The 15,016-nt window shown below is 41.4% G+C and overlaps 1 protein-coding gene across 3 annotated transcripts in view; it reads right to left on the bottom strand.

Annotated features, from left to right (window-relative positions):
* NAA15 (N-alpha-acetyltransferase 15, NatA auxiliary subunit) overlaps positions 1 to 14,608 on the bottom strand; it is a 75,271-nt gene extending 60,663 nt beyond the window's left edge. Inside the window, exons 1-2 of one of the 3 annotated variants that reach the window (XM_082462149.1) lie at positions 14,257 to 14,607; positions 8,103 to 8,187 (exon numbers count right to left, since the gene is read on the bottom strand). Coding sequence is in view for 2 of the 3 variants with exons in the window: in XM_082462148.1 (XP_082318274.1) it covers positions 14,257 to 14,310 (54 nt within the window). In the remaining variant the exon portion in view is untranslated. Of the gene's footprint in view, positions 1 to 8,102; positions 8,188 to 14,256 lie in introns of all 3 variants that reach the window. The other 2 variants (XM_082462148.1, XM_082462147.1) reach the window with 2 other exon arrangements.
* Positions 14,609 to 15,016: the final 408 nt, after the last annotated feature.

Genomic DNA, 15,016 nt, shown 5'->3' with positions numbered 1-15,016 from the left:
CAAAACTGATTAAAAGGAATGCAGCCTCCAATCAAGCTAAATGATAAAGCCAAACTTAGCTTTAAAAGTCAGCCATTTTGAAATGATGCCTGGGATTTGACAAAATAACCCAGGGGGTAGGAGTCATAGATGAAAAAGAATGCACTGAAAGTTGGTCACTGTCAAACCAAGGAGACAGGTTCATTATATTATTGTCTTTGTTTTCATGTGTTTGAAATTTTCACAATTAAAAAGTTAAAAAGAAAATGAGCCTTAGCTATGCCACCATCAACTCAGGAAACATTTATTAACTTACTAGGAGCCTGGCTAGCACTTAGCAGTGCCAGTGTACTGGAACTACTTTTAGTAGTCCTACTCTGTAGAGCAGACAGGTATGGAGAAAGGGCACCTACAGTCTTTAGACCCAGAGCTATAGCTATTTAACGTTTTAATTAGCTAATACTAAATAAAATTTAAAATTCTTCAGTAAACCTCCTCAGTCACACTACCCACATCTCAGGTGTTCAATAGCCACATGTGACTAATGGCTAACACAGGGAAATTCAAATGCAGAACATTTCCATCATCACAAGAAATTCTATTGGACAACGCTGCTCTAGAGTCTACAGTTCAAATCTTAGAAAACACTTAGACAGGTTTGCATCACTGGCTTAATTAAACTTATTAGAGCCTCAACTGTGTTACCTGCAAAATGTGGACATTAACAACCTTGCAGGGTTAAGGTGAGAATTAAATACAAATGTATAAAAAGAACCTGAGTAAGCACTCAATAAAATGTTTAAATAAAGCACTATGGTATCAGTTACGGCTTAAAATATTTAGACCCAACACAGTGTGACTGATTATAGAGAAATCTGAAAGCAGAAACTGAATTAAAATATACAATCAGGAGGAACAAGGTGTCTCTTCTGAGATGGTGTAAATGCTCTACATCTTGAAAGGGCCACAGGCTGCACTGGTTTGTGACTTGTCAAAATTAAAGAGCAGCATGCCCAAGACAGCTAATAGAACAGTACACTCAAAACCTGTGCACTTCACTGTAGGTAATGATACTTTAAATTTTTAAATGTTTTTTGAAAAGAAAACATAGAAACGCTGAAAAACTACCTCTATCCTCCCTTTCCTTTAATTCTTTTAGTTAGAGCTTCCATTTGCAGACAATATGTTAGCTTTTTATATTATACAATTTCTGGCAAACTATTACAACCATGAAAACAAATCTTATGAATGATTTTTCCCCCTCCTAGTTTTATACTATTTTAAAAAATACTTTTGTCTTAATTCTATAGTAAATGTCATCTGGTGCAAGTGGTCACACAGCTCTTGTTGGCACCAGCTCGCTCTACTGAAATGTTTTTAGCTATATTGAGCCAAACTCTATCACCCTCTAATTTCTGTTTACTGATTCTAGCTCTTAAGACTTCAGTTTTCTCTTATTCAAGCTAAACATCTTTGTAATTTTAGCTGTTCCTTATATGAAAGTTTTAAGTCCTTTGACCTTTTGTGCCACCCTCTGAAGTCGATACAGTATTGTTCCCATACTTGTATATTTTATAAAACTAGTAAAATTTCAAAAAAATTAGACAGTTTAAATGGGGTTGGGGACTTCCCTGGTGGCCGAGTGGTTAAGAATCCGCCTGCCAAGGCAGGGGACATGGGTTCAATCCCTGGTCCGGGAAGATCCCACATGACGCGGAGCAACTAAGCCTGTGCGTCACAACTACTGAGCCTGCACTCTAGAGCCCATGGGCCGCAACTACTGAGCCCGCACGCCTAGAGCCCGTGCTCCACAACAAGAGAAGCCACCGCAATGAGAAGTCCTCGCACCGCAACAAAGAGTAGCTCCCGCTTGCTGCAACTAGAGAAAGCCAGCGCGCAGCAACAAAGACCCAACACAGCCAAAAAATAAATAAATAAATTTATTTTAAAAATGGGGTTGCTTAATTTTTATTTTTCTAAATAAACAATCTTTTAAAAATCTGTCAGTATTTCACAAAACAAAAGGCACTTCAAAAATTTAAAGTAACAAGTACATAGTCTCAGAACAAAAGACAAGAAAGGTCTGTGGGAATTTTACACCAATATTTTTGTGGTGTGTCAGCATTACGGAGTCGTTGGTCTTTATCTCTCCAAGTTTTGGGTCCATAAGTTAAAATTACAGATGAGGTCTTACTAGCCACAGAATTGAATGTGACAATCACCATCTGCTTTCTGGATACTAAAATCCTGTTAATGCATTATAAAACGTGCCAGACTTCTCTTACCTTACTTTTTTTTTCCCCCCAGCATTAAATTATGTCACTTGAGAAAAGAAAATTGGAGGAAAATTTAGGATTCCTGCTTAATATGAGTAGAACTCTGCTATGAACTCTGACTGCTTAGGGATAGGACAAAATTAAATAAAACTCAAGGTATATACATATGATTGAGAGTCAGCTATTTAATAGAACCTCATAATTATTTCAATGATAAACAATCCCAAAGAGTTTAAAGAAAACAATGGAGTGGTCATGGGGCACAGCAACAAAAGTATAACCAATTACTCAATTATATAAAACCTGAACTGCAAATTATATTAAAGCAAGCACTATTATTTTCAAGAATAACACATAAAACCAGAAATGATTTACAGGATAATGGCTGCCCCCTAATTTCTAAACATTACACAAATCCTCATAATAACAGGTTGGGGCTTCCCTGGTGGTGCAGTGGTTAAGGATCCACCTGCCAATGCAGGGGACACGGGTTCGAGCCCTGGTCCGGGAAGATCCCACATGCCGCGGAGCAACTAAGCCCTTGCGTCACAACTACTGAGCCCACGCGCCTAGAGCCTGTGCTCTGCAACAAGAAGCCACTGCAATGAGAAGCCTGCGCACCGCAACGAAGAGAAGCCCCCACTCTCCACAACTAGAGAAAGCCCGCGTGCAGCAAGAAAGATCCAACTCAGCCAAAATAAATAAATAAATAAATAATTTAAAAAAAAAAACCATACAGGCCAAGAAAGGAAGCAAATAAAATCACCCAGAGCATTACAAAGAGATAAGACAACTAAAAACTCTAATTTACATGTAATTGCATAAACACTGAAGACCAGAAGTCTCATGTTCCAATGGGAACTGTCCAAAAGAAAAATACAGCAGGGTCCTCGTGGTGACTGAATGGGTAATATTCAGGATTTACCCAAGTTCACCCAAGCCAGAGGTCAAAAGGAAGTACTGAGAGACATGGTGGATGAGAGCAATGGCTACTGGGGAGTCAAAATGTAGAGGCTCAGAAAGTCTGTTAAGACCAAAGGTGGCAGTTTTAGTACGGCATAGCTTTGGAGGAGAAGGAGACACCTTAGAAGGAGAAAGTGTCACTTGAAGGTTTGATGGAGAGGGCAGCACTGAAGATCAAGGCCTTATTAAACCAATACAGAACAATGTGGGAGAGGGGACTTATTTTAAAAACTGCATTTGACTGTAGCAACAAAGAGGGTACTCTTGAACTAAGAGACTGAAGAAACCACCCAGCCTCACCCAAAAATAAAATTGTCTATATTGCTGGTGCAGTAAAACCCATCACAAATAACCTGAACAGAAAAAAGAACCCAGCGTTCACACCAAGTTACTTACATAGAGTTTTTAAAAGTGAAAAATTTGGGCAGATGAAAACACACCAAAAACCATAGCGATAACACATTGGAAAGATGTAATGCTCCATCACAAATTAGAAATAATTAAATAACAAATGCAGACATAAAAGAACACCTCAAATCAAATATTCAAAATTTTAAAGCGCAAACAAGTTTTAAAATAGGAACAAACTGAACTTAAGAAACAGAAAAAAACAAAATCATCACAGAAATGAAGACTAAATTACAAGATGTATGATCTAAAAAGATAGAAAATAAGACTTCTCAAGCAAATGAATAACAGAGAAAAGAATTGAAGGAAACGTAATATAAAAGAGATGCAAAGATCCAATAAGCAAAGATCACTGAAGAATGAAACAACTGACCAGAACTAATATTCAAAACTATAATTCTTGACTCAAAAGAAAACATCAATCTACAATCTGAAACCACAAGGGAAAATTTATCCAGAATAGTCAACACAGAGACATACCTAAGTAAAACAATTCAATTTTACAGATAAGAAAAATTCAAGTCTTCGAAAAGAAAGACCAAGTCATTGACAAAGAAAAGGAAATCAGGTTGGCGTCAGCAACATATAAGCAAGACAACAGGGGGTCAATTATTTTCAAGAAATGTAAGAAGATGTGAATCAAGGATTTTAAACCCAGCCAAGCTGTCCTTCAAACATCAAGACTGTAGGAAAACACTTTTAACATCTAAGACCTTAAGAGATTTCCACAAGCACTGTTGAGAAATCTATACTAGACAATAAGCTTCATCCAACCAAGAGATGACTGGGAAAACTTCTGGAAAAGGTCTGCTGTTTAATATTAACTATATTTAATTGTAGAATTAAATCTAAAACAAAGGTATTGATGAGGGTAGAATAGTACATAAAATGGCATGCTCTCACAAAGTAAAAATAACTTTAAAAAGTCAGAGGAAAAGAGACTAGAAAAAAAATTAAGTAGAATAAGCTTATTCACTGCCTCACACATAAGAAAATGGATTTACCGCCTGCCAATGCAGGGGACACGGGTTCGATCCCTGGTCCAGGAAGATCCCACATGCCGCGGACCAACTAAGCCCGTGAGTCACAACTACTGAGCCTGTGCTCTAGAGCCCGTAACCCATAACTACTGAAGCCTGCGCGCCTTGAGCCCATGCTCCGCAACAACAGAAGCCACCGCCATGAGAAGCCCGTGCACCGCAACGAAGAGTAGCCCCCGCTTGCCACAACTAGAGAAAGCCCGCACACAGCAATGAAGACCCAACACAGCCAAAAAAAAAAAAAACTTCATGACATTGAATTTGGCAGTAATTTCCTAGATGTGACTCCAAAGGCACAGAAAACAAAAGAAAAAAGAGAAAAAGTAGACTTCATGAAAATTTAAAAATTTTGTGCATCAAAAGATGACACACAGGGACTTCCCTGGTGGTCCAATGGTTAAGACTCCGCGCTCCCAATGCACGGGGCATGGGTTCGATCCCTGGTTGGGGAACCAGGATCCCGCATGCCCGTGTGGTGCAGTAAATAAATAAATAAACAAACGAACAAACAGGCCTGGGGGGAAAAAAAGACTACACACAGATGGAAGAAAATAGTTGCAAGTCATATATCTGATAAGGCATCGATAGCCAGTAAATAGAGAGAAATCTTACAACTCAACAACAAACAACCCAATTAAAAAATGGGCAAGGACTTAATTAGACATTTCTCCAAAGACAGCATACAGATGGCCAATAAGTACATGAAAAGACACTCAACATCACTAATCATTAGGAAAACGAAAATCAAAATTGCGATGAGATACTACTTCATGGTCACTAGTATGGCTATTATGAAACAAAAACAAAAACAGAAAACAGTAGTGTTGGCAAGAATGTAGAGAAACTGGAACCCTTGTGCATTGCTAGGAACCACTATGGAAAACGGTATGGTATGCCTCAAGAATTACCATATGACCCAGCAATCTGCTTCTTGGTATATACCCAAAGGCACTGAAAGCAGGGTCTTGAAGAGAGATTTGTACACCCATGTTCACAGCAGCATTATTCCCAATGGCTAAAATGTGGAGGTAACCCAAGTGTCCATTGACAGATGAACAGATAAACAAAAAGTGGTATATAAATACAACAGAACTTTATTCAGCCTTAAAAAAGAAGGAAATTCTGACACCTGCTATAACATGGATGAACCTTGAGGATACTGTGCTGAGTGAAATAAGCCCGTCACATAAAGACACATACTGTATGATCCCACTCACATGCAGTTCCTAGAGAAGCCAAACCCATAGAGACAGAAAGCAGAATGGTGGGTGCCAGGGGCTGGGGGAGGAGTGGTGATGGGGGAGTTGTTTAATGGGTGCAGAGTTTCAGTTTGGGAAGATGAAAAAGTTCTGGAGATGGACGGGGTTGATGGTTGCACAATGATGTGAATGTGCTTATTAATGCCACTGAACTGTACACTTAAAAAATGGCTAAGATGGTAAATTTTATATTATGCATATTTCACCATAATTTTTAAAAATGGGGGGAAAAAAGAAAATGGATTTATTTTATAGGTGATAAATAAAATAATACCATAAAATTCACAATCACAGCATAAAATTCCCTCCCCTCCACACCCTAAGTAAGAAAAAAAGAGGACTAAAGGAATTTTTTTTGGCCACGCCACGTGGCTTGAAGCATCTTAGTTCCCTGACCAGGGATCAAACCCGGGCCCACAGCAGTAAAAGCGCCGAATCCTAACCACTGGACCTCCGGGGAATTCCCAGGAATTTTTAAAGGTATAAACATAAAAGTTTATAAAACATAAAACTGATTAAAACAAAAATATAAACCTTCTTAAATACCAAAAAATATACAAAAGCAAAATAAAAATATTAAACAGAATACAAAGCATAACATAAAACCAAGATGAGATCAATTCAATGAAAAAGCTAACGTCCTTAATAGACTACACCTATAACAGATGTTTACTAATACATATGCTTTACCATTTACCAAGGACTTTTATACATATCTCACTACCTGACCAGTGAGGTAGGTCAGGAAAGTACTGTTTCTCTCTTTACTCAAATTTACAAACGAAGGCTTAAAAAACATAAAAGATAAAGTAAAGCAAAGTCAGGATTAAAACCCATCATCTTTCTATTTTTCTTTCCACACCAGGCTTCCCCCATTGAGCATCAAAATTGTTTCAAAACACAAATTGAAGAAACGTATAATATTTTATTTCCTGCTTTAAAAGTGTTACTTAGCCACCCCACAAAAATCTTTAGAATGAATTAGCCTGAAACTTTTGATACTCTGGGTACAAAGCTTCTTCTAACAAAGAAAATGTTGGAAGAAGTTTAAGTCTCCTTAATGGCAGTGGCAACTAAGTTGGCAAAGAATGTGACACTATCTCAGATACTAGATGCAAGAATAGACACACTTCAGGGGACCTCCCTGGTGGCGCAGTGGATAAGACTCCGCACTCCCAATGCTGGGGGCCCAGGTTGGATCCCTGGTCAGGGAACTAGATCCCACGTGCATGCCACAACTAAGGAGTCCACGTGCCACAGCTAAGGAGCCCTGGAGCTGCAACTAAGGAGCCCACCTGCTGTAACTAAGACCTGGTGCAACCAAAATTTAAAAAAATAATAGTAACAGACACACGACAGAGTGAGGGAAGGGCTACCCAGACCCAGGCTGTGTGACCTCTCAGTAAGTTCAGGTATGGCCAGTCCCCTACAATGCTCGTTTTGAAAACACATATTTGCTCCCACACGATTGATAATTTGACGTTTCGAGCAAACTAAATTTCAAAGTTCAAGTTTGCTTCTGTGGGATTTGTCCCCCAGAAATACTAGATGAACACAGAAATCTGCGCCCCGCTGAAACGAGCTGCATAGGCACGCAGAGCACAGACACACGTCTCAAACATCTAAGCTCCCTCAGCTCACCTTGTGGGTTATGAGGTGTCACAACTTCCTCTCAGATTTAAGATAATTTTCCTTCCATCACTTCATAATAATTCACCAGCTGCAATCCTTCTGACACCTACTTCTACAAGCAAACTTCAGGTCTTTTCCAAGGTAAAAGGCAGTATTTACATTATAGTATTTCCATATTGGTTAGCCATTTTACATATGTAAAACTGTGCTATCATTTCTATTAGGTTCTTACCTTGGTTCCTAATTTGGCATCAATGAAGTTTTTAAGTGTTGTGCCGACTCCATTTTTCCCACAAGCCCTGTGGGTTTTATTACCTGATTTTGCATAGTGCACTGACTTTTAGGAACCCGTATGTTCTGATATAGCACAACTGACTGTATATAAAGCAATCAGAAATATACTTTAGACAATGTAATCATAAGTATTGCCTATACTTATTACAATTTCCTCAAAGGAGTAATGCAAGGTTTATATCAGCTAATGTGGAAAAAAAGCCTGGCATAGAATCTGGCTCAAAATAGATGATCAATAAATGCCAATTTACTTCATTTCCCTCTTCTTAAAGATTCTGACTCAGTTCCCAAGCACCGATAACCAAAGGTGATCTTGTAATCTTCAATGAGATCTCTCTGAAAAAAAGGGTACCATATTAAGTGAAAGCCATTAACATAAGGGGAAAATTTTTTTTTCTTAAATCAGAACCACCACCATGTGTGGAAGTACACAACCAGCCCGGAGGGGTTTTTTTCCCCCTAGGTCTATTTTTTTTTTTTAAACACATGGGCATACTTTTTTTTTTTTTGGCTGCGCTCAGGCTTTCTCTAGTTGTGGTGAGCGGGGGCCACTCTTCGTTGCGGTGCGCGGGCTTCTCATCGTGGTGGCTTCTCTTGTTGCGGAGCACGGGCCCTAGGAGCGTGGGCTTCAGTAGTTGTGGCTCACGGGCTCAGTAGTTGTGGCTCACGGGCTCTAGAGCACAGGCTCAGTAGATGTGGCTCACGGGCTTAGTCGCTCCGCGGCATGTGGGATCTTCCCAGACCAGGGATCGAACCCGTGTCCCCTGCATGGGCAGGCAGACTCTTAACCACTGCGCCACCAGGGAAGTCCCTTAGGTCTATATTCTTAAAAGCAAACTTTCATCTCTCCTTTTATACACAATAAGATAAAACAACTCTTACAGATTACACAGAGAAATGCTCATATAATCTCCTCTATAATAAAAACAATCTTTAAGATTAAAATTATCACTGGCTTCAAATAAGATTATAATTTCCCCAGTACATTTTAGTAGAAATTTCAAATGATCTCAACTGAAAATGTGCTCCTATTATACTTACCAAAGAAAATCTCAGTGGAATAGAGCATATCAGGTAACAAAAACATTAACCTCTCCATCATTTATTTCTATATTGCAATTTATATCACTTTTAAATAGACAAAAGATTGCTTTTATTAAATTAAAATTTTATGGAATTATTTTAGTTCCAAATTAAGTAGTGAAAATACAATTCATATCTTACCTAAAGGGGAAAAACCACATGCAACAAGTTAAACTTGTTTTTTTTTAAGTTACAACTTCAATACAAGTTTGTGCAATATGCATCATAAAACAGCTTAAATGTAAATGTACAGCTGACATTCCAGGGAAATTCCCAGAAGTCAAGAATACAGTCACAGGACTTCCCTGGTGACGCAGTGGTTAAGAATCCGCCTGCCAATGCAGGGGACACGGGTTCGAGCCCTGGTCCGGGAAGATCCCACATGCCACGGAGCAACTAAGCCCGTGGGCCACAACTACTGAGCCTGCGCTCTAGAGGCTGCAAGCCACAACTACTGAGCCCGCGTGCCACTACTACTGAAGCCTGCACACCTAGAGCCTGTGCTCCACAAGAAGAGAAGCCCACGCACTGCAATGAAGAGTTAGCCCCTGCTCGTCGCAACTAGAGAAAGCCCCCGCGCAGCAATGAAGACCCAATGCAGCCAAAAATAAATAAATAAAATAACTTAATTAAGAAAAAAAAAATACAGTCACAGCAAAAATTGCCTCCCCTCTACATCCTAATATATATACTAACAACCATCACTCTTTTAAATCTCTTCACTTGTTCTTCTTACTGTCAGCACTGGCAACTGACATTATTTCTAAAACCATTTTTCACTAAGAATCTTCAGTTTTTCTCTCTTCAATAGGGCTACTGCCTACAAATAGAGAGCAAAGTTGGATTTAGATGTGGATGCTGATGGTTGGCTAGGGTCACTGATTAGTTAAGGGGCTTGCTCTGCCACACCAGCTTCCCAGCATACCTTTCCCAAATTCCAAGAATTCAATTTGAGTGTTAAATTTTCTAAAAAACACTCACAAAGCAACTGTAAATGACAAACGCTCTCCCTTCTAACACTTTATATTCCTGTCTCGTGGTCTCATATACAGGGGCCCTCACCCCGGCTCTGTGCCAGAGTCAGTTTTAGAGCTTCATGAGACTACAGATGGCTGAGTCTTACTACTGGATACAACAGGCTCATGACAAACATCCTCATTTAATCCAGATACCATTTCTCCTCCAGGGCTAACATAACCAAAAAAGAAACAATAAAAATTTCCTCTTATGATTTTGTGATGGGAAAAAGGGCCATGTAAACAAACCTGATACCATGATTCATTCATAAATGAAACTTCCAAGGTCTCACCGGGTAATACAGGTTCTGCCTGATACCCTACAATTACCTCATATAACAACGTATTCTACAATGCCAAGGCCCAGCTTAACTCCCTTCTCCAAAAGTCTTTATGCAAGCACAAAATCCAAAGATTACGGTTTCGCTCTCCTGCCCTGTAGTCACTGTCTTAACACTGATTCTATGCAAAAATATTTCTTGAATACGTATTATGGTACGTTATTCTAACTAATGGGGGTATAGCAATTAACAGAACAAAATCCCTATCCTCATAAAACCTACGTTTTAATTATGGTAGACATGTGATAAATGACTTGTATACATTTGTCAGATGGTGATAAGTGATGAGAAAAATAAAGCAAGGAAGAAAATCAGAAGGTTGGGCTGAAGAGGACTTCTGGTCAAGGAAGACCTCAGTATGACATTTAGAGGACATCTGAGCAGAATTCTGAAAGGAATAAGAGAAGAAATGAACCATGCAGTTATCTGGGGGAGAAAATTCTGAACAAACAGTCCTCTGCATATGATCCCTTCTATAACCTAGCTTTTTATGTCCAAAAGCACTTTTCTGAACAAAGAAAATATATTTGAATCAATGCTAAGAAATGCATTATCAGAAGCAGAAATACTAAAGGAAATTAGAATGCACACTAAACAAAGAGATCCCTTCTGTTAAAGCTGGTTGGCCAGTAGCTCTCCTGTCCACCAATCATACAGGGCACCATGTCTGCCTCTGTGGAAACTGCTTTTAACCAGTCTTCAAAGTAATAGGTGGGATGGCAACTCTATACCATCAAATAACTTAGTTTGTGTAATCCCCAATAATGGCCAAGACGGCAAGGCTTTGAAATACTCGCATGATCAAACGTTAAATTCAGTTCCCTATTAGCTTTTGTCTGCTTCTCTGCACATATCATGTTGTCTACTACAAGTGAAAACTAAACTGTAGTCGTTCATTTTTTTTTACCAGAATACTCTATTCTAGAAATAATCTGCACAAACAAGTATTTTAATCTACTTTTAACCCAAAAGAATCATGTCTTGAACATTTCAGGTTTCTAACACAATAAAGCATTTTAAAATATATATCCTTTGTCAATTTATATAAAAACATATACTTCTGTGTTCATTCATACTATATCCATTCCAGAAAGGATTTAGGATAGAAATCTAAAAGAAAACAAATAAATCAGTGAATTTGCCACATTATCAGATTTTTCTTCTCATAAGATTCTTTACAGACTTTTAAAAGAAGTATTTTGTGAGTTTCATAAGAATGTAGTGTATTTACATTATAGCAAAATTGCATTTCGTTTTCTAATTCACTTCTTTTTTTATTAAGATTTTTTTTGACGTGGACCTTTTTTTTTTTTTAAGTCTTTATTGAATGTGCTACAACACTGCCTCTGCTTTATGCCTTGGCTTCCTGGCCGCCAGGCCTGTGGGATCCTAGCACCCCTGACCAGGGATCGAACCCACACCCCCTGCACTGGAAGGCGAAGTCTTAACCACTGGACCGCCAGGGACGTCCCTCTAATTCACTTTTAAACAAATTTATTCTAGTTCAAACATTTGATTACCTACTGTATACAGAAAAAAGGGGACTTCAGAGCAGGTAAAACTTTGTTTCCATTTTTTATTTTTTCTTTGTTATATTCTAAACACATGCAGTACGGGTAAAAGTATATTAAGACCAATTTCAAGGTCACTGTCCTCACTCGGTTGCAAAACTATTATTGTCACATAGAAACTAAAGTCAGCGGACCTTCCTATGCACATATGGAAATCTACTTGTTAACAATTCCTAATTTTAATTTCATCTGCAACTAAGTCCAACCTAAGTATCATTAACTGTAGAAACAGCACTTTTTCCAAAAGCAATAAATAACATGAAATAATTTACCTACAACATTTGTAGGTACCTACAATACGTGTAGCCACCTAACAATTACTACAACTCCTTTTACCTAACAAAGAACTAGGCAGGTGTGGTGTAAGTGCCCTGAAAAAAAAAGTTTCAGGACTTCCCTGGTGGTTCAGTGGTTAAGAACCCGTCTGCCAATGCAGGGGACACAGGTTCGAGCCCTGGTCCGGGAAGATCCCACACGCCGCGGGGCAACTAAGTCCATGCGCCACAACTACTGAGCCTGCGCTCTACAGCCCGTGAGCCACAACTACTGAGCCCTCGTGCCACAACTACTTAAGCCCGCACGCCTAGAGCCCGTGCTCCGCAACAAGAGAAGCCACCGCAATGAAAAGCCCGCGCACCGCAACGAAGACCCAACGCAACCAAAAAAAAATTGCATTCCTGACCCTTACACTAGCTGTTAGCCTTAATCTCAGGGTGTTCCTTAATCTTGGGACATTTTGAGACTAAAGGAGGATTCTACAAGTGCACTGTCCAAAATGGTAACCATTTACCACATGTGGCTATGTGAAGTTAAATTAATTAAAATTAAGAATTCAATTCCTCAATCACACTAGACATATTTCAAGTGTACAAGAGCCCCATGTGGCTAATGGCTATCATAATGGAGAGAACAACAACTCCTTTAAAAGTTGTAAAAGTAAATAAATTGCTGTGGTAAAAAGGTGCTATAGTCCTACCTACACGCCAATTAGTCTTGAAACCAAAAAAAATGGCAATAAGGACTTCAAGGTAACTAAGAGTTAACACCGTATTGGATGCGACTTTCCTACACGTTTCCACACGAACTGACTAAATCTGTAGGCATATGGATATTTCTGTAAAACCAAAGTTAGTTCAACATGGGTTACTTTCCTTTCTCTAGAAAACCCGGATCCTCAGCGCTGTTAAACTTTTCAAACAAATGAAATACATTTAAATTACAAGAGGAAAGAACTAACACTTTCGTACACACACTCCAAATTTGAAGTCTTAAGTCTGGCAAATGCAGTTAATCCTTTCATAAAGAAGTGTCTGCATGAAAGCGGCAACCCACACACTAGATGCCAAACAAAAAACGTGCTACAAAGTATTAATTATAGCACCAAAGCTACAAGGCAGATGTTACAGTGTAAACAGTCCCTCCAAACATCATCGCATTTACGGTTATTTAAAAAAAAAAAATGCAAACGGCAAACATGTGAAATGCAGGGAATTATCGACCCTGAGCTAGCGTCAAAAAGATCCATTTCCCAAGTCCTTATATTCTCTTTTCTCTGCTGCTCATTTCTTGCGTCAGTGTTAATACACTTCGGTCTACAAGAAAATCTGTGTCCAGAACTTCTCCGCTGAAAGCTCTTAACTTTCCACTTCCTACTGGACCGCCCCCTCGCAATGGGCCCCACCTCCCAAGGAGGGTGATGTTTCCCGCTCGGAAGCTAAGAAATAAATGTCTCTCCCCTACTCCTGAAAGGAGGGAAGGAGGCCGAGAAGCTGCAGATCCCAGCATTCCTACTGACTCCATCGAGGCTGTCGTTTAGAAGCCTTCCTCTCCTCTTCTGAACTCCTTTCCTCCTTCCCTCCTCCCAGGTCATTCAGTGACCCCGAGCCGGGCGGGGACAGGTGACTCCCAAGAGGAGAGGAAGAGGGAGGGACGGACGATGGAGGGAGAGCCGCGCTTGGGCAATGAATGAGCTGTGCCGCATCCGCACCACCTGTTCCTTCCAAGGGTGCCACCCCGGCCTGCCGGCAGGGTTCCCAAACCACCCGGGCCGCCGCTCCTGCCCGTGTCGCCCGCTTCCCCGCTGAAAGCCAGGCCTCTGCCCCCTTCGCTCAGGGCGAATGAAAACCGGCCGCCTCGAAGCCAGGAGAACGGGGCCTACTCCGGAACCACGGCCTCCGGAGCGTGGGGACGGGAGGAGGAAGCCCGTGGCCCCTGGCGCGCGGGCCCAAGTGGGAACCCCGAGGAAGGAACGAGGCAGTGCATTCGGCCTGACTAGGAGCACGAAGGCGGGGTCCCGGGCGGCGGTGGCCCGGTGCCCCTGGACGGAGGTTAGGGGTGACAGGCCCGTGTACCGGCTAAATCCTCCTCACTGCTGGTCCGGAGCCTTCCACTTACCAAGATTCGCTTGAAGAGCGCGTTCTCCTTGGGCGGGAGGCTCACGGCCGGCATCGTTCCGGCTCCTCCCGCTGCTCCCGCCACCGCCCGGCTCGGTCAGTCTGTTTGTCCGACCGCCGCCGCCGCCGTCGTTCCCTGGCTGCTTCAGCCTTGATTGCCCCGATCCACCGCCGCCACCGGGCCTCGGGTGTCACCGCGTCGCCCAACCCAGACACCCCCTTCCCCTCGTAGTCTTTTTTCCCTTCTCACTTAACACTGCCGCCGCCTCCTCCCCCCCCCACGGGTCTCCGTCGGCGGTTCACGTGGTAACTGAACAGACCGACAGAGGCAGCCAAAATGGCGGACGTGGAGAGCTTTCCCACCCGGGTCACACCTCCTAACACGCAGGCGCGATGACCTCCTTTCCCCACCTCCTCTGTCCTGGAGCTTGCTGGGAAACCTGGAGGCCCGCCCAGGTCCGCGCAGGCCGCGAGGGTCGCGGCAGGCCCCGCCCATCCTTTCGGTTTCTTGTCTCCGAGGCGCCGGGGAAGCGAGGGGAGAGTGGCCAACTGCGGTTCCGTCCCCCTCCGCATCAAAAGTAGCGATTCCACTACTTCTTGCTAGATTGGCTTTTCATTCATTGGGTAGACTCTTCCAGTCTGTATAATCATAGTTTGAGCCTAAAGTGCTAAAATCCCGGTGTGTCCAAAAAGCGCTGTGTTTGATCGTGGACCAAGTGCCTAATTAAGCAGCAGAGGCGGAGGGGAAATGAAGGTTTCAC

The sequence above is a fragment of the Balaenoptera physalus genome (genome assembly GCF_965194825.1).
Source record: "Balaenoptera physalus genome assembly, chromosome: 5".
In the NCBI taxonomy this organism is placed as follows: domain Eukaryota; kingdom Metazoa; phylum Chordata; class Mammalia; order Artiodactyla; family Balaenopteridae; genus Balaenoptera; species Balaenoptera physalus.
The sequence above is the reverse complement of the archived record's forward strand: the minus strand, read 5'-3'. Positions and strand labels throughout refer to the sequence as shown.